The sequence below is a fragment of the Vipera ursinii genome (genome assembly GCF_947247035.1).
Source record: "Vipera ursinii genome assembly, chromosome: Z".
NCBI classification, from domain to species: Eukaryota; Metazoa; Chordata; class Lepidosauria; order Squamata; family Viperidae; genus Vipera; species Vipera ursinii.
Window position 1 is genome coordinate 91,731,902 of NC_139517.1, and position 21,087 is coordinate 91,752,988.

Genomic DNA, 21,087 nt, shown 5'->3' on the forward strand with positions numbered 1-21,087 from the left:
AGCTGAGGAGGCAGGTGGGGACCCCAGTGCTGCCTGGAACCTCTCAGGGTCCATTAAGCGCCTGGGGCGGAACCATCTAGTTGGCTCAACAACCCCACGGTGGGGAGTGGCAAAACGGAAGACCAGCCGCAGGAGATGATGATCGGTCCATGACCGGTCCAGTTGTTAAGTTAGTAACAAGGTTATTAAATGGATCTGGCTTCCTCATTGACTTTGCTTGTCTGAAGGTTGCAAAAAGGGGTCACGGTGATCCTAGGACACTGGAACCGTCATAAACATGAATCAGTTGGCAAGTGTTCAACCATGGGGATGCTGCAATGATCATAAGTGCAAAAAACAATCATAAGTCACTTTTGTCTGTGCTATTGTAACTTCAAACAGTCACTAAACATATGGTTGTAAGTTGATGACTACATGTATTCAAATAATTTGTTCTGGAGGAAGAGGACCCTGAGCTGTCAGCCCAGCAATACACATTTACAGCAGCTCCACTCAGTTTTATTATTTTATTATACAATTAGTTTTTTACTACTTTTACTGGACTTATTTTTACTTAACTAACTTTGTTTCGATGAGACAATAGTGAAGATAAATACACAGATAACAGATTTAGTTATTGGGAAAAGAAAGAAACGCCCAGGACATTTCCCTCCTTTGAACTCTCCAAAACAGCCAAGAATTGAGGAGCTCTTCGCAGGAAAGAGAACTGTAAGTAAAACAAAATCTCCCACCATCTCTAACAAATTTGAAGCACTAGAGGGGGACCTCCAAACAGAGCTGGCAAAATAACAATTATTAGATCTTTCCTTATTTCTTAAAGGTAAAGGTAAAGGTTCCCCTGCACATGCGTGCTAGTCGTTTACAACTCTAGAGGCCGGTGCTCATCTCCGTTTCAAAGCCGAAGAGCCAGCCCTTGTCCGACGACGTCTCCGTGGTCATGTGGCTGGCATGACTAGACGCCAAAGGCGCATGGAACACTGTTACCCTCCCACCGTAGTGGTCCCTATTTTTCTACTTGCATTTTTACGTGCTTTCGAACTGCTAGGTTGGCAGAAGCTGGGACGAGTAACAGGTGCTCACTCTGTTATGTGGCACTCAGGATTCGACCCGCCAAACTGCCGACCTTCTGATCGACAAGCTCAGCGTCCTAACCCACTGAGCCACCAAAAATGATAACTAATCACCACTACAGATAACCAATCTGGGTACCTGTTCCAGGAGAGTTGAAATGAAGCCCAAAAATAATAAGAAAGATCAGAACATAGAGAGGCTATCATGCAAAAATTCAAAAATTCAAAATAATGCCTCCTCACGGCACTCACTTTTATCTTAATATTTGAGCAGCTTTCAGCCATAAAACATAAACTGGGGACACTGAAAAGAGATATAGCTGTTTAGCCTCTGTAACAGACACAGTCAAATCTCCCACTCTGCGCAAGTGTGCTAATAAGAAGCAAGGAGCAAAAGTAATAGTTAAAGAATTTGTGAAAAATCCTCAGCTCTCTAAGAATAATTCACTGATAAAGCAAAGAGGGGAACTTACAAATGTTTAAGATTCCTTGGAAGCCAGCAAAGTATCCTCCACCAAATTAAATCGTTTATTGCAAACACAACAGATCGCTCTCAGAATTTGCATGAACAGACTTAATGTTGGATGTTGGAATAGCAGGAGAGCAATCCTAACTTCCTTAGGTCAGCTTCTTCACTGCCAAAGTGGGCAGATTGATCTGTGTGCTGTTGAATGGCTCCCAGATGCCCCGGATTGGAAGCAGATACTTCTTTCTTTTAAGCAGTCTACCATCCCTTTGATGCTATTCAAGATGAAAGCATATCTAGTTTTCTTTCAATTTCTTCCTACCATAGTCTTTTGTGATGAAAAGATTAAACCTGTAAAAGCTAATGTGCTAGCTCCTAAGGTCGCTGCTTCTTCATTCCCAACCTTGAGAGAGCAAGAATGTGGGAGTCAGGCAGCCATACTTGATGAAGATATTCTCAGCACAGAGGTTGGTCTTATTAATGCTTTAGGCTCCTTACCACAAAGTGAACAAGTCAACATATTGTGTAAACTAGAAAATCTGAAGAAAACCTTGTTGGTCACAATTGCCACAGCTGAGCCGCTTATAAATCTTGTATCTCCAAACATTGAGCCTCTTATTTTCCCCTCAGCAAATAATGGATTACCTAAAAATGGTCCTATAAAAAATAGAAATCTGAATCGTCTTGGGCCAGTAGAGGATCCTGCAGTCAAGGAGGAGGAGATTACTTTCATTGAGATATTCCATGGGGACTCCAGCAACAAATCAGGGATGGTCAGGGGATCCTTGACAACCTCAATGACACAGAACCAGATGCAGCATGATTTAATATCTCTTTGCCCAACACCTCTGCAGAAGTCCCTCACAGGGCAATCATTGTTAAATGGTGCCAATGTCCTTCACTCTGAAGAAGACCCCCCCCCCGAAGAGCTGATGCAGGATGTATATTAGGCAAGTCATCCCTTGGAGGAGGCCACAATGGCTGCTGCTCTCAGCCCAATATAATAATCTCACAGCTTCTTCTTGTCAAAACCATATCACCTGATGGGCCTCAAATGACTATTTTCTTTCCCTTCTAACTTGAAATATTGCTGGCTGGTCAGTCTCATCAAAATACCAACTTTTTTGACTACATACATCACAATTTGATGTTCTTTTCCTACAGGAACCCTGGGTTTCTTCAGAGGTGGAGTTAGATGGCTACTGGGTTAGCTCTATCCCAGCTACCCCGAGCAAGGCGGATGGGAGAACTAAAGATGGTGTAGTGGCCCTAGTTAGCACAGCTCTGTGTCCCACTGCCTTCTTTATAGCCCTGGGTTGTTACTACCTTACACTCATCCAAATAAGTGGAGATTTTGCTTTTAAATATTCATGCTCCCCTCTTAATAACAATCTACTTAATAGTATTTGGGAGCACATAGAAAATTTTATCTCTAGTTGTTTAAACAAATATTGCACAGATGCAATAATTATAAGCAGGGATTTAAATGCTAGTATGGGTACAAATGATCATACACTCTTTAACCAATTTAAAATCCATTATGAGGAGAATGAATTAGAGGAACCATTATATTCCAGTGCTGCTGCAATGACAATAAGGAAAAAACACCTAAAGAACTAAAGATCCTAAACTTTGCTTAGTTATTTTACAATAATTTTTAGGGAAAGTATTCATTTTAATGTTTAAATTTTGTGCTGGTTTGTGACTATAATAAACATTAATATTTTTTAAAAAATTGAAATACATCCATAGGGTATCTATCTTAAGCTATGTCCATAACAAACCTCATCACAATTCATTAGTCTAAATGTTTGATCTGAGAATTCCTAAGAATTTCTGAGGATTCCTAAGGATACCCCAAGATCCTCTCAGGGGTATCTGAAATAAAATTATTTGCCAGCTAATCTCAAAAAATGACACATTAAAATCCCATCAATTGTAAGAAGTAGTAATGGAAGTGAATGTGTCATTTTTAATTTTTAATATAATAAACAGTAAAAAAAATACAATTAATACATTCTGGCACCCTAAAGGGGCCAGTGTAGTTAACTATATTGTAATTTCCTGGAATTCTGTACATCATATAGCCTACATCTATATTGGAACTCACCCTGATGGTAACCTAGGGGAAAGCAAAGTCATTACCAAAAGCCAATGTGGGTATGTCAAAAATAGATCATGCCAGACAAATCTTATTGCATTCTTTGACCAGGTGACAAAATTAGTGGACCAGAGGAATGCTGTGGGTATAATTTACTTGGACTTCAGCAAGGCATTTGATAAAGTAGATCACAACCTACTACTTGATAAGATAGAAAAATGTAGGTTAGACACATCACCACCAGATGGATTCATAGCTGCCTGACTAGTCTAGCACAATACCAACAAAGAAGAAAAATAACAGCTCTCAAAAGAAATCAGCATGGCTACATAAAGAACTCTCCGATAAATTAAAAAATAAAAAGGACAAGTATAAAAAGTGGAAAGAGGGACACATAACTAAGGCAGAATACAAGCAAATAGCCCAAGCCTGCAAAGATGAAGTGAGGAAAGCTAAGGCTCAAAATGAACTAAGGCTTGTGATCAAAGTCAAAAATAACAAAAAAAGCTTTCTTCAACATGTAAAAAACAAGAAAAAAGTTAATGAAATGATTGGTCTATTAGTGGGGGAAAGTGGCAAGAAGGTGACAAGCAACAGGGAAAAAGCAGAACTATTTAACTTGGTTTTTTGCATCTGTCTTTACACAAATGGAAAAAACAGTCCAACTTATCAAAAACAGTACCATAAAAAACAGATTAGAAATACAAATTAAGATAGGCAAGAAAATGATAAGTGAGCACCTGTCCAGCCTAGATGAGTTCAAATCACGGTTACAAATGGTTCAGAACGTATTATCTGTATTCTTACTAGCATGTGCATGTGTAAAATAATAATCTAATCTAATCTAATCTAATCTAATACAAATCTGACAGTCAAAACTATAACATTCACTTATTATGCTTTATGTAACTACCTTAAATGCTGACTCCAAACCTGAACAATCAAGAAATCCCACACAAAAAATTGCTCCAAGACGCCTTTCAAATTCCAAATTTTTGTGTTTAAAATCAGCGTAGTCTTCTTCAAATTCCTGTAGAAGGCAAAATCAATTTTTTTAATGAATTCCATTGAATTGAATCAACAAAGGATGGAAGAAAATAACTATTAAATCAGAAAATTAGTGCTATGTGCTAAGGATTCTGTTTCTAGCATACAAGAATAAAGAAGAATTGGCAAACAAAGGGAGAATAAAGTTGTTTGTAATGCTCACTCAGGAGACAATGACAACAGTATCCCAGACTCCAAAAAGCCAGGCTTGCCGAAGGCCTTAAAATATTTGTGCTACCCTGATCGTTTCACACAGAGGAAAAAACTGTGCTTGGCAGTCAGGTACTTAACCATAGCGATAGTATTTTGGAACACCAAGTCTTGAGTTTCTCTTAAAAGAAACAGAAGGATTGCCAAATTCAATAGGCCAGGCTTGTCTTATATTGAATAAAACGAAGTACAGCAACATCTGAAAATGGGCTCCCTAACACCAACTCTACAAGTAAAAATAACTTAGCAGTATTCTTGATATACTGTATACCTGAATTACATCTGAGCAGTTCTTTTTGGAGAAATAACCTTAACTAGTCAACCAATGATAAACTTTGCTTATTATCTTTCTGTATCAAGTTATTTTTTCCAGCAAGTTTTATCAAGCTTTATTTTTTAATCTTCTAATTTTAAGATATAGCAACCATTCTTATGTTCAGTTGTATTAGCTTTTAAATCAAACAAGTAAGTATAGGAGTAATTGTGCTATATTATATCAAATTAATAAATTCTACTAAACATGGCTCACTTAAATTTTTTGCCCCATCAACTGGATGCATTAAGGTTTACAACCCAGTGCAGCTTGACTGTGACTGAACCCCCTATCTCTGGATTCAAGGTGTGATGTTTGGTACTAGCAGGTACTTTTTACCTAGTGGAGAGGAAATTTGGGTAATACTGGTCATAACCTCAAGATTGTGATAGGCAGAATACTATATGTAAGTTTATGTATAATAGGAACTGGGGTTGTGGTATATGGATTATGAAATACGCCCTCATGGATAATGCCTCTGTTATTAATAGAAATTGCCACTGCTATTAAAAGATCAAGTAATCTTCCATTGTCTGAAAAATACTGGACTACAATAAAAGCATTAAATAGAGAAAGGCTGTTCTTCACAGGAAGCAGAAATACTGATAGTTAAGGAATTCAAGCTCAGCTTGGTAGGAATTTCCAAGTTCAAACTTTTTACACTTTTTTTTACGTATGGATCTGTTTTTAAATATAATTAACTTTATTTTTACAATATACTTCACAACTTGCCTTTCTTAATTTTTTAAAAAATGGCACAAACAATATGTTATATGAAAGATTACCATATTGTTGTAGTCTAAGGGGTCATATGTTTTCTCTTTAAAAGTGTTACAAGACTCGATAAATTCTTCGTTCAATTTGCATATTTGAGCATTTAAACATTTTCCTTTGATTCCACCAAATTCCAGTTTCTCCAACTTTTCAAACTCAAGCATAGTAACAAAAATATTCTGAAAAGATAAAAATAATCATTTGCAATGCGTCTGTCTCATGAACGTCTCTCCTGATACAGAAGTAGGCAATATTTTTGACCCCTATTGATTGGATGCTCCTAAACGTGGCATACAATGTCCTTTAGAAGACAACTAGCAAATTGCTGTTTTCTGATCTCTGAACTTGTTTATCACAGCTTATCTTTTTGTATAGGGGAGAGGGAAATTACAGAATAGATCAGTAAAAAGGAGCATTCTTTTGAACAAAACCAGAGAATGAGCAAAAGAACAAATTTTCTCCAGTCCCAGTTTTACAATCTTATATCCTGACAAAGCAATATTCAAACTTGAAAATATGCACAGGTGTCCTAAAACTATGTAGAGTCAAATGGCAGAGTGCCAGATTATTTTATTGGGAACAGATTTACGTGGAGCCAAGCACCCAATAGTTATGTTCTGAAACAATGCCTTTGACACCTGCCTAAATTGCTTTTAGACTTTGTTTTAAACCTTTTTGAATGGGACTATTATCACACTTTTTGAATTGGCTTTTGACTAGGATCATGGGATTATACCTGTGAGACCTCCCAGCATAGAATAGGACCATCTTGGCATCTGTGACTAGATACTTTCTGTGCAGGGCTGGACAGAATATAATTGCCTTTACTTTGGCTTTAAGAAATTGTTCTATAATGCTGGCTTTTTTGGGATCAGGTCTGTCACTGACATGACTTCTCCTACAAAACAGGATACAACATGCAAGGTGTATGTGTGTGTGATGTACTTTCTATCATTTTGTCATGATAAGATATGTGCCTTAATATGTAGATAATATGGGAAATGAAACTAGGCAGAGGACAGTCCTTCCTTTACCCTGTAAGCCATCAGGCTTATATGAACTTTATGTGTGTGTGTGTGTGTGTGTGAGAGAGAGAGAGAGAGAGAGGGGGGGGAATAGAACACATCATGAATCAATTATTTGCACCCTAGTTCTTATTTTTCCCTACATTGGTGCATATCTATTAACTCTGGATCATATAGTCAAAGCTATTTATTTAAGTATCAATTTATTTTTTATTTTTATATTCATTCATTCATTCATTCATTCATTTTATTTTATTTGGATCCAGCCTTTATTTTTACAAATAACTCAAGGTGGTAAAGATATCATAAAAATCACATTTAACTAAAGAAAGCTGCACCCTATGTAATACTAGATGGACTTTTTTTTTTAAAAAAAAGCCCTGACTCTAGTATTAAAAAACATATGCATATGATTTAGTTATGCACATAAATACAGATAATTAACTATAAATTTGTGAGTTGTAATTGTAAATAATTTTTCTTCTCTTTCTTTGTTCCTTCTTTGCTGTTGTGTAAAAGTAAGTAAGTTATCATTACAGAAATTCTACATAATTTTTCAAGAAATATAACTCCAACTGTAATTCTAGTGGATAGAATGGTAAATAATACCTCTATTTTCTCCAGGCGATTTAAAAACATATCAAATCTGGAAAATACCATCTCTGGTTGAAAATCCCAACATCTAACTTCTTGACTGCTAGTGAAATAAGTTGCCACTTGTGCTTTTTCATTAAAAAAGGCATCCTTAAAACTTCTTAAAGTATTAAGAGCACTTTGTACTTGTTCCAAAGTTTCTTTTGCTTCCCTTTTCATAATATCTTCTGGTGAAAGATACAGTGTAGCCTGAGGTGAATAATAATGAGATCAGACATTTTAAAATATAAAGTATAAATGGCTAATACAACAATGCACTATTATTCATGTACTTCTTAAAATGCCTGGTTATACAGGAAGGTTCTAAATTCTTTCTAAAATGGCTAAAAATGGTGTTTAGACATCTATCATGAAAAAAGTGATGAAAATAGATTTCAGTTTCATCTTGCCAGTCTTCCACGCTTGCCATCCTTATGTTTCTCATCATTGGAGCAAGTTCCTAAATTACAGGGTTTGTGCCATAATGCAAATTTCTTCACTTCCCCACCCTTACAGGGATCTGTGAAGTGGAGACTAGATACAACTCTTAAACAAGTAGATTTCACATATTGGCAATAATAGAGAAAAGCCTTTTCTGAGTGCTGTATGGATGGATGCCTAAAAGCAAGGATACATTTAAGAAAACCTCCTTCCCTGACTTTAATCCTTGAGCAATTTCATATAAAAATTGGATGCATCGCATTCAATTTATTCTGGTATTTAAAATATTACTACCTGATGAATGAACAGGTTGCAGAATTCCTGCAGTAGAGATATGATTCGTATTGGCATGTTGTAAAATTTGGAATGACTCCAGATCAGGCAGATGGTGTGAAACAGAGGAGGAATCAGAATACGTATCCCTGGAAATTCAGTCTCTTCAAAATACTGAATATGTCTTTCTAGAGGTTTAAGATATAATTCAATATCTTGGGTTTCAATAAGTGCTGTAGAATAAAGAAAGGATTAAAACTATTTTGTAGTATATGTACCTAATACGCAGTGTACTTAGGAATACTCACTTTTAAAAGAAAATGATAACCTTCTAAGGATAATAATCAACTTGGTTATAGATGCTACTCAGAGACTACTAGGTTCTCTGTTCCACCTGCCTCCACTAACATAAGGAGACTGGGAACTAAAATTATCTGCCTGCAAATCTGCATCCTACTAAACTGGCATCATAAAGACCATCCTATGGAACAACCACAGAACAAATACAGTATTCTGCCTTCTGATATAAGCAAGTTTGATAGTTGGCCAACTGCTCAGCAAACATTTTATGACAATGTATTCAGAATTCTGTATGCACTTTTCCTCATGAAAGGTTAACTTGCAGCTACAAACTAGTGAGCATCTTTTTTCAAATTGCAAAAAAAAAGACAGTGATATAATGTTGTGCCCAGTAAGACCAAAATGAAAATGAATCATCTGCTTAGTTCTTTCGGAGCACAGCACCTTATAAAAATAACATGTATTTTAATGATTTTCCATTGACATTTCATTTAATCAATATGTAAAAATGAGAAAAACATTTTAAAATCATTTTGTTAGAAATGGATTGTCTGCAAGTAACAGCTTCAAAATAATGTTTACACTGTATGTTAATATATATATATATATATATATATATATATATATATATATATATATATATATATATATATATACGGTATATATATATATATATATATATATATATATATATATATATATATATATATATACGGTATATATATATATATATACGGTATATATATATATATATATATATATATATATATATATATATATGTTTAAGTATTTGTCAAGGCTTTTTATTAGCAATTTGAATAATTTGCATATATATATATATATATATATATATATATCCCCTTCATGGATTACTGCCTTGTCGTGGCGAAGGGGCTTGCGTAATTCAATGAAGCTATGAGCTATGCCGTGCAGGGCCACCCAAGATGGACAGGTCATAGCAGAGAGTTCTGACAAAACGTGATCCACTGGAGAAGGAAATGGCAACCCACTCCAGTATCTTTGCCATGAAAACCCTATGGACAGTACCCAAAGGCAAAACGATATGACGCTGGAAGATGAGCCCCTCAGGTCAGAAGGCGTCCAATATGCTACTGGGGAAGAGCAGAGGGCTAGTACTAGTAGCGCCAGAAAGAATGAAGCGACTGGGCCAAAGCCGAAAGGACGCGCAGCTGTGGATATGTATGGTGGTGAAAGGAAAGTCCGATGCTATAAAGATTTTTTCTCCATAGGAACCTGGATTGTAAGATCCATGAATCAAGGCAAGCTGGACGTGGTCAAACAAGAGATGACAAGACTGAACATCGACATCTTAGGTATCAGCGAACTAAAATGGACAGGAATGGGTGAATTTAATTCAGATGACCATCAGGTATACTACTGCGGGCAAGAATCCCTCAGAAGAAATGGAGTAGCCTTCATAGTCAATAAAAGAGTAGGAAAAGCAATACTGGGATACAACCCTCAAAATGACAGAATGATCTCAGTTCGAATCCAAGGCAAACCATTCAATATCACAGTAGTCCAAGTCTATGCCCCAACCACCGGTGCTGAAGAGGATGAAATTGACCGGTTCTATGAAGCCCTACAGCACCTTATAGAACTAACACCAAAAAATGATGTCCTTATCATCATGGGGGATTGGAATGCTAAAGTAGGAAGCCAAAAGATAACCGGAATAACAGGCAAGTTTGGCCTTGGAGTACAATATGAAGCAGGGCACAGGCTGATAGAATTTTGTCAAGAGAATACGATGGTCATAGCAAACACTCTTTTCCAACAACCCAAGAGACGGCTCTACACATGGACATCACCAGACGGTCAACACAGAAATCAGATTGACTATATGCTCTGCAGCCAAAGATGGAGAAGCTCTATACAGTCAGTAAAAACAAGACCAGGAGCTGACTGTGGCTCAGACCATGAGCTTCTTGTTGCAAAGTTTAGGCTTAAACTGAAGAAAGTAGGGAAAAGCACCAGGCTAGTCAGGTATGAATTAAATCATATCCCCGTTGAATATACAGTAGAGGTGACAAATAGATTTAAGGAATTAGATCTGATAGACAGGGTGCCTGAAGAACTATGGACAGAGGTTCGCAACATTGTACAAGAGGTAGCAACCAAAACCATCCCAAAGAAAAAGAAATGCAAGAAAGCAAAATGGCTGTCTGAGGAAGCTTTGCAAATAGCTGAGGAAAGGAGGGAAGCAAAAGGCAAGGGAGAAAAAGAAAGATACGCCCAATTGAATGCAGAATTCCACAGAATAGCTAGAAGAGATAAGAATGCCTTCTTAAATGAACAGTGCAAATAAATAGAAGAAAACAATAGAATAGGGAGGACCAGAGATCTTTTCAAGAAAATTGGAGAGATGAAGGGAACGTTCAATGCAAAAATGGGCATGATAAAGGACCAAAATGGCAGAGACCTAACAGAGGCAGAAGAGATTAAGAAGAGATGGCAAAATTACACAGAAGAACTATACAAGAATGAGCTTAACGTCCCTGATAATCACAATGAGGTGGTCACTGACCTCGAGCCAGACATCCTAGAATGTGAAGTGAAGTGGGCCTTAGAAAAGCTGAGCAACAAAGCTAGTGGAGGTGACAGTATTCCAGCTGAGCTATTCAAAATCTTAAAAGACGATGCAGTAAAAGTGCTACACTCAATTTGCCAGCAAATTTGGAAAACTCAACAGTGGCCACAGGATTGGAAAAGATCAGTTTACATTCCAATTCCAAAGAAAGGCAGTGCCAAAGAATGTTCAAACTATTGCACCATTGCACTCATTTCTCATGCTAGTAAAGTTATGCTTAAAATCCTACAAGCTAGACTCCAGCAGTATGTGGATCGAGAACTACCAGAAGTACAGGCAGGATTTCGAAGAGGCAGAGGAACTAGAGATCAAATAGCCAACATACGCTGGATCATGGAGAAAGCTAGAGAGTTCCAGAAAAACATCTACTTCTGCTTCATTGACTATGCTAAAGCCTTTGATTGTGTGGATCATAACAAACTGTGGCAAGTTCTTAAAGAGATGGGAGTACCAGAACATCTTATTTGTCTCTTGAGAAACCTATATGCGGGCCAAGAAGCAACAGTGAGAACTGGACACGGAACCACTGATTGGTTCCAAATTGGGAAAGGTGTCCGGCAAGGCTGTATACTGTCACCTTGCCTATTTAACTTATATGCAGAGCACATCATGAGAAAGGCAGGGCTAGAGGAGTCAAAAGTTGGAATTAAGATTGCTGGAAGAAATATCAACAACCTAAGATATGCAGATGATACCACTCTAATGGCAGAAAGTGAAGAGGAACTGAAGAGTCTCTTGTTGCGAGTGAAGAAGGAGAGTGCAAAAGTTGGGTTGAAACTAAACATTAAGAAAACCAAGATCATGGCATCCGGCCCTCTCAATTCCTGGAAAATAGATGGGGAAGAAATGGAGGTAGTGACAGATTTTATTTTCCTGGGCTCCAAGATCACTGCAGATGGGGACTGTAGTCAAGAAATTAAAAGACGCTTGCTCCTCGGGAGGAAAGCCATGGCAAATCTAGACAGCACACTAAAAAGCAGAGACATCACCCTGTCAACAAAAGTGCGTATAGTCAAGGCTATGGTCTTCCCAGTTGCAATGTATGGCAGTGAAAGTTGGACCATAAGAAAGGCGGAGCGCCAAAGAATTGAGGCCTTTGAACTCTGGTGCTGGAGAAGACTCCTGCGAGTCCCTTGGACTGCAAGGCGATCAAACCGGTCAGTCCTAGAGGAGATCAACCCTGACTGCTCTTTAGAAGGCCAGATCCTGAAGCTAAAACTCAAATACTTTGGCCACCTAATGAGGAGGAAGGACTCACTGGAGAAGAGCCTAATGCTGGGAAAGATTGCGGGCAATAGAAGAAGGGGACGACAGAGAATGAGGTGGCTGGATGGAGTCACTGAAGCAGTAGGCGTGAGCTTAAATGGACTCCAGAAGATGGTAGAGGACAGGAAAGCCTGGAGGAACATTGTCCATAGGGTCGCGATGGGTCGGACACGACTTCGCAACTAACAACAACAACAAATATACATACATACATATATATATATATATATATATATATATATATATATATATATATATATATATATATATCAGAAGGGTATGGCTGACTGATGAGAACAAATGAGTTTGAAATGGCCATATCAGTCTCCCTTTAATTCTTTGTTAGCAATCCAAAAAAATTACACAAATAATGAGTTGTCACAGTTGTGACTACAGCTTGTGGATAGCCTTAGGTTAGGCTGATTGAGGCAATAAGGTTTGGCCCATATTTGGGCCTGGCGATAGATAGATAGATAGATAGATAGATAGATAGATAGATAGATAGATAGATAGATAGATAGATAGATAGATAGATAGATAGATAGATGGATTAGAGATAGAGATAGAGATAGAGATAGAGATATATATCAAAATGTAACATGGTACATTTTACATAAGACTGACTTAATGAGAATATCTCCCAAAGCAATAGTTTAATGCAAAATTATTGTGACATAGCAAAAAAATTATGGATTTGATATATTGTGTCCATTTATATAAAAATATAAATTTATTTCAAAGAAGCCTTACCATTTTCTACATCCTTATAAGTATCCTGAAAAGTTGGATAATAACTACTCTTCTTCATTTTTAAGATTCCAATCAATTTTTTGATAATAGGGCTCTTAAGCTGAAATTTAAAAAGATCTTTAATAAATATATTTATATTTGCCACATGACAGCGTGAATTTAAAAAAAGATCAAGTTTCATAAACGGCCCTATACAAATATGAAAATAAAATCCCAGTCATTCTAGCATGCTGAAGTCTTCAATTATTCTCAAGCAGAAATAATTGAAAAGATAAATGGCTACAAATGGCCAAGCTACATGTTCAGGAATGTCTGCTAAGATTTCTAGCCAATTCCAGAATACAACTGGGAATAAAAGTTAAGTGATAATGTGCCAACAAGTTGTTTTCAATTCCTAGCAACCTCATAGAGAGATCATCTCCATGATGATCTATCCCTAATCTGTTATTTCAAATCTATCATCACCAGTATAGAAAACTGTAGTGGTCATCCATTTATTCAACATGATAAGAAAATGGGATTTATTGTACTTTAATAAAAGTTAAGAGCCGCGATGGCTCAGTGGTTAGAATGCAGTATTGCAGGCTAACTCACTGCTCACTGCCACTTTGATTCTGAGCAGCTCAAGGTTGACTCAGCCTTCCATCCTTCCAAGGTCAGTAAAATGATGAGCAGATTGTTGGAGGCAATAGGCTGACATTTGTAAACCACTCAGAGAGGGTTATAAAGCACTATGAAGTAATATATTAGCTATGGCTATTGCTATTGCTATGTTTTTTAATGTATAGAAAAGAATATTTGCAAATGCTGGTGTTAGTGGAACCACTTTTGAAACTACTAGGAAATCTCATTCTTTTCCTAAACTATAGAATGAGTGAATAGATCTTATTTTTGTGACCTACTAAAAACATGTTCAAAACTGTGGTGCTGTGGAAGACTACCCGAATTTTGTGCTACAGAACTCCTGGTACCAAGAATGTAATATTTTTAATCATAATTATAGTGTTGAATCACCCTGACTGAAGCAGTTTATATATATATATAATTTATTTATAAATACATTGTGAAGCTATCTACAAATCTAAGCAAGCTGCAATAAAAACAAAAAATTAATTTGTAGAATGCTCTCAGTCATTATAGACTAATTTGTACCTGGTGCTTCATATTTTTGTTAGAAATTAACATATTCACTTTTTCTTCTAATACATATTATTGAAAAAACAGCTATAAACTATCATTGGAGTAGCAGCTACCTACCTGATCATATATACACAAGAGGTTGTCTTTTCTTTCTTTCCAAAACTTAAGCTCACTCTGAGGATCTGGGTAAATCTGGTTAAAAGGTGGTTGAGCTATATTCCATTCCAAAATGTCTTGTATCTGATGTGACCACTTGATAACCATTGATTCTATTTCATGAAGTACTGACCTTATGTGGGAATTCTGTCTAAAAAGTAGGGAGAATAAAGAATGAATTTCCATGCTTAGAGATGCTTAAAATGACACTGAAATTAACTGCACTATATTCTGGCTGTGCTTATTTGGTTCTGATGGTACTGCTTAACATGACTTGACAAATTACATGTTTAATGGACAAATTAAGCAATTTCCAATGTTTCATTTTAAAAAAAATTCACTAAATAAAGAGAATTTTTGCTTGCAGTGATAAATAAAGTATACGTTCAGAGATGATATTAGCATTAGAAGGGCATTTTGAAAGTCAAGCTTATAGTCAAGTTCTTCTGTCAATTGGATTTGTGATGTGGATATAAAAACTCTACAGTCAGGACATTCTTTTACAATACAAATGCTTCCCTTTGTTTATTTTTTATTTTATTTATTTTTTTATTTTAATTCCATTTATATCCCGCCCTTCTCCGAAGACTCAGGGCGGCTTACAAGCTTAGCAGTAGCCTTCATTCTATGTATATGCCTGCTTATTAGGGCTTTCACACACACCCCAAGCGGCATTATTACAAAGTCAGCTTAATTGCCCCCAACAATCTGGGTCCTCATTTTACCTACCTCGGAAGGATGGAAGGCTGAGTCAACCTTGAGCCTGGTGGGACTCGAACCTGCACTAATTGCAGGCAGCTGGTGTTACTTAAGGAGGCATTAGCCCACTGCTCCACCAAGGCTCTTATACTTAATAAAACCCTATTGCCTTTATTCTTATAAGAGTATATCAAGAAATGTGTTGGTTTTGATCAAAGAATAATGCAGCCAGGAATTCTGCCACAATGGTTAAGCAAAAGGCAAGGGCAACTGCACATTCCTACTCATGTATCCAGAAACTGACACTGAGAAGCAAATCACCTCGGATACTAAAAGACCACTCAGCTAATGGAGAAGGAGATTTATGTACTGAATACCTTCAGGCTGCCAGATGTTGCCTGAATATCCCCATGGAAGTAGTGGTTGACTCTTCTCCAAGGTATCATGTAAATATCCTTTTGTCTGATTTAACACTGACTGGCAACTTAGCCCTATATAGGTAGATATGTAGGGAGAGAAAGACAGAGAGAGACAGAGAACTATGTATGTTTAGCCTATCAAAGAGAAAGATTAGTGGGGACATGATAAATGTCTTCTAGTACTTGAAGGGCTGTCACAAAGAAGAGAAGATTGACTTATTCTCTAAGGCAGTAGAGTGCAGAAGAAATAATGGGTGGAAGCTCATTAAAGAGAGATCCAATCTAGAAGGAAGGAGAATTTTTCTGATAGTCAAAACAATTAGTCAGTGGAATAGCATGTCTCCCAGAGTAGTGGATACACTGAGGCTTTCAAAAGTAGACTGAACTATTTGACTGGGATTCAATTAAGGCTCCTACCTCGAACATGGGATTAGACTAGAAGACCTCCAAGGTCCCTTCCAGCCCCATGATTCTGTGTTCTTAGATGAATTATTTCTACTTTTTTGCAGTGCTATATTAATTCTTCTTTGAGTGAGGGTAATTTCCCCACCGTCTTGAAGGAGGCGGTGGTGAGACTCCTCCTCAAGAAGCCAGCCTTGGACCCAGCTGTGTTGAACAACTTTCGTCCAGTCTCCAACCTTCGCTTTCTTGTGAAGGTTGTTGAGAGTGTGGTGGCGCATCAGCTCCCTCTGGTCCTGGATGAAGCGGATTATCTGGATCCGTACCAATCAGGTTTCAGGCCCGGGTACAGCACGGAGACGGCATTGGTCGCTCTGGTGAATGATCTCTGGAGGGCTCGGGATAGGGGATGTTCCTCTGTCCTAGTCCTATTAGACCTCTCAGCGGCTTTCGATACCATCGACCATGGTATCCTGCTGCGGCGTCTCAGGGGATTGGGATTGGGAGGCACGGTTCTTCGGTGGTTCTCCTCCTATCTCCTGGGACGTTCGCAGTCGGTGTTGGCAGGGGGGCAGAGATCGGCCCCTAGGTCTCTTGTTTGTGGAGTTCCTCAGGGGTCGGTTCTCTCGCCTCTCCTGTTCAACATCTACATGAAACCGCTGGGTGAGATCATTCATGGTTTTGGAGTTGGGTATCATCAATATGCTGATGATACCCAACTTTTTATTTAGACCCCAAACCACCCCAGTGATGCCCTCGCTGTGATGTCCCGTTGCCTGGAGGCGGTTCGGGTCTGGATGGGGAGGAACAGACTTCAACTCAACCCTGACAAGACTGAGTGGCTGTACATTCCGGCATCCCAGGACATTCAAAATGTTCCATCTCTCTTTATGGGGGGTGAGTCTTTACCCCCCGTGGATAGGGCGCGCAACTTGGGAGTCCTCCTAGATTCGCGGCTTACCTTAGAAGATCATATAGTAGCCGTGACTAGGGGGGCTTTCGCTCAGGTTCGCCTGGTGCGTCAGTTGCAGCCCTATCTAGACCGGGATGCCCTGTGTACGGTCACTCATGCGCTCGTGACCTCTCGTCTTGACTATTGCAATGCTCTCTACATGGGGCTTCCCTTGAAGACCACTCGGAGGCTCCAACTGGTACAGAATGCGGCCGCGAGAGTTGTCTTGGGAGTTTCCCGGTACTCCCATGTTACACCTTTGCTCCGCGAGCTGCATTGGTTACCAGTTGTCTTCCGGGTGAGGTTCAAGGTCTTAGTGATGGTTTTTAAGTCCTTACATGGCATGGGTCCAGAATACCTCGGGGACCACCTGCTGCCGGCGTCAACTCCCCTCCGCCCTGTGCGTTCCCACAGAGAGGGCCTCCTCAGGGTGCCTCCGGTCAGAGAATGCCGGCTGGTGGCCCCCAGGGGGAGGGCCTTCTCTGTGGGCGCCCCGGCTCTGTTGAATCAACTGCCGGTTGAGCTCCGGATGGCACCAGATCTCCGCTCCTTCCGGCGTGGGTTAAAGACCCACTTATTCGAACAAGCTGGCCTGGCCTGATGGGGAGTTAATTTAGGGTTTTAAATATTTGTATATTTTATTGTTTTATTTTGGGCATTAATTTAATTCTATTTTAACTTTTGTATTTTTGTATTTTTATTATATGCCCTGTTCACCGCCCTGAGTCCTTCGGGAGAAGGGCGGTATAAAAATTTAATAAAACTAGAAACTAGAAACTAATATAAAAGGTAAAGGTTGCCCCGCACATGCGTGCTAGTCGTTTCCAACTCTATGGGCCGGTGCTCATCTCCGTTTCAAAGCCGAAGAGCCAGCGTTTGTCCGACGACGTCTCCGTGGTCATCTGGCCGGCATGACTAGACACCAAAGGTGCATGGAACGCTGTTACCTTCCCACCGTAGTGGTCCCTATTTTTCTACTTGCATTTTTACGTGCTTTCGAACTGCTAGGTTGGCAGAAGCTGGGACGAGTAACAGGCGCTCACTCTGTTACATGGCACTCAGGATTCGACCTGCCAAACTGCCAACCATCTGATCGACAAGCTCAGCGTCCTAACCCACTGAGTCACCACGTCCCTTGCTATATTAATAGAATCTTGCAAATCTGAACGCACAAGTTTCCTGCTTACACTTTTAACTGCTTGATCCATTAGGCCAGATCCTTCCCAAGTCACTCTTTCTATTAACCCATGGGGGGGGGCTCTTGTCTCTTTTGTCTGATTGTTTCCTAGATACTAGTAGCATCTTTTCCCCTTATTCCCAAAGTCATCCACAAATTCCATTATGTATGTGTGTGTGTGTGTGTGTGTGTGTGTGTACACTCCTTACTTATTTTCAGTGCACATATCCTGAAAATCAGTCTTTGTTGCAATTGTTGGAAGAGGAAGAAGAATTTTCCCAGACACAATTCCATTCATAACATAGGTCTTATTTTTCATTATTTCTATATGCCGCTCCATATCCTGGGAAATAACATGTGGCCAAGATCCATTATTTTTCTTACTGGAAAGAACAGGAACTGCAACCTGGTAGCAGAAGGAACAAGATGTCAGTGGTATAAAGAATAAAACTTACATTCTTTTTGAAGTCCTATTTGCTTTTTGTTGCTGTTATATTTCACATAAACTAATTTTTTCCCCAAAAACACTCTCAAACTGGTGTTAACTTTTAAAATGAAACATTATGGAAAACAAGAAAGTCTGGTTGCCTTGTGAAAAAGCATTTTTGGGATAACTATGACCTGGATGATTGAGAATCTCCATAGACATCTTACTAAGATTATTTTCTAATTCCCTTTTCATTCTGTAAATGCATGCTGTGAGGATTATCCCTAGAGTAACATGAGAGGGGATTCCCAGGAGAAAATAAGAGAAACATTTTCTGGTCCTTGTTCACTTCAGGAAAGAATCTCTTGAACTGAATTTCAGACTGTACATTTAGAATTCAAACTGGAGCAACCGAAGATTCAAATTAATTATATGAACAATCATAAAACTTTATTTACTATATAGCGAAGTCTAAATTTTAAATGAAACTTGAATGAGTTTATGAAGCAATAGATTCTAAATGAGCATCTTTCCAGTTAATTTAACAACTTCCTTATTATTGGTTTTGGTGTCTGATTCTGATAACCTCCATTGTAAAAAAAACAAGAGATAAATTATATGAGTGCTGAATATATTCTAAGAACTATAAATATTAAGCCCAATACTAGTGCAAACTGAATTTTGTTTTTAGTGGTAAATACTTTATATTTTACTGATTATGAAATAAAAATCTGTCTCCTATTCATTCTGCAAGACTTTCAAAATGTTTTTCTAAAAAAATTATTTGATCTCCAATACAGGATTGTTCTTCAATGTTAATGAATCAAAGCTGTTAAATATTTGATCAAGCACTTTTGACATTGTGAAATGTTTGATCTCTATGTCATATACCAATCAAATAGTTCCAGTAAGACCATGATCTGTAGCTATAACATTCCAAAGTTTGTTTGTTGCAATACATCTTCCATAGTGATAAATGCAAACTTACGTCAGCTTCTGTGGAACAAATTGTACTCTAAATAAACATGCAATTTAGAAATAATGTAAGACCAAAGGAGCACTCAACAGTAAGATCAGAAATCTCAAGCACTATGAAATGGGTGCCATTCTACCTATGTGCTTGCAGACTTTACTCTTCATATTATTAACTTGATGTCTCATGTGATTTTATTTTTAACAAATATTATGTCAATTAAGAAAAAAATAAATAAAAAGGTAGACTAGTACACAACACACTGCCCAACTAAAGGATATTTTGAAATATGTAATTCTTAAGACAATAAAATAAGGGGGGAAATGAAGAAAATGCTTCTTTTTTTGGAAATTTCCTGGCTCTGATTAGTATGCAATATTAATGTTATATTAGGTAGCTGGGTAGGTAAACTTTTATTGTGGTCTTTGTCCAACATGTATACATACATGCACACCTACATACAAAATACAAAAACAATGTACATTAAAGATAGCAATTAAAGACCATAATTTCTGGAATGCTTTCGATTCTGTCAATAGAAGCTTCAAAAAAGCTTTTATTAATTATGTGAGTATGTATTTTATCCTTAGGTCTGATGGCAATCAATACTTTCAAAGCATATTGTCTAGTCACAACACTGTACTATCATCTTATACTTCTTTCATTTACTGCTTATATTTCCTATTGACCTGTGAACCTATAGGACAAAAGCATTTATTTCCTGCAGAAGCTCAAAGCCATGTATATAGCATTCTTCCATTTTTCCTCCAACATCCTTGTAAGGTAGGCAGGACTATCTTATCAGGTAGACTATGATTAGCACTAAGCATTTTCCATGTCTAAGCACTGATTTACTCCACATTACTTTTTTCAGCATTCATATGCTGCACTGTATATGATAAAAAAACACTCAAGCAGTAAAAGATATTCTGACATTCTGGCAGTCTGACAATGGGCTTTAAAGATTAAACTAGCATAAAAATAAATTTGCCCATTAGTAGACCTGCTCTGTAGGCCGTATTTTCAAACCAATGTAACATTTCAAATGGGAAGTTCTTCTATTTGACAAAGGAACAAATGCTCTTCATAGTATCAGCATAGGAAAACTGATCATTCTCTAATTGAGGAAGTGATACCTCCAAATAAGTTTCAAAACATGAATCTTATTAGCAGCTTCTTATTTCATCATTTGGAACAGATTGCATTTGAGATTTCAAATATTCTCTATAACACTGTATGAAAAATATTACGAGATTATTCTTGCTTTTCACCCTCCCATCTCTCAGCTGTCTACATAATTCAAAATATTAAAAACCTCTCCCACATAATTCCCTTCAATATAAATTCTGTCTTTATAATGTTGATAAACAAAAGCTTTCATAGACTTTATTTTTAAAAAATGAAAATATTCAGGAGATAGAAATCTAGCAGTCTCCAAAAAGAAAACGCTTTTTGGCAACTTTTC

The 21,087-nt window shown here is 37.8% G+C and overlaps 1 protein-coding gene across 1 annotated transcript in view; it reads right to left on the reverse strand.

Annotated features, from left to right (window-relative positions):
* DNAH11 (dynein axonemal heavy chain 11) overlaps positions 1-21,087 on the reverse strand; it is a gene marked incomplete at its 3' end in the record, with an annotated part of 228,403 nt that overhangs the window by 203,971 nt on the left and 3,345 nt on the right. Inside the window, 7 exon segments of the mRNA XM_083379026.1 lie at positions 4,551-4,667; positions 5,993-6,160; positions 7,616-7,849; positions 8,375-8,586; positions 13,281-13,380; positions 14,538-14,727; positions 18,432-18,628. Coding sequence (XP_083235152.1) covers positions 4,551-4,667; positions 5,993-6,160; positions 7,616-7,849; positions 8,375-8,586; positions 13,281-13,380; positions 14,538-14,727; positions 18,432-18,628 — 1,218 coding nt within the window.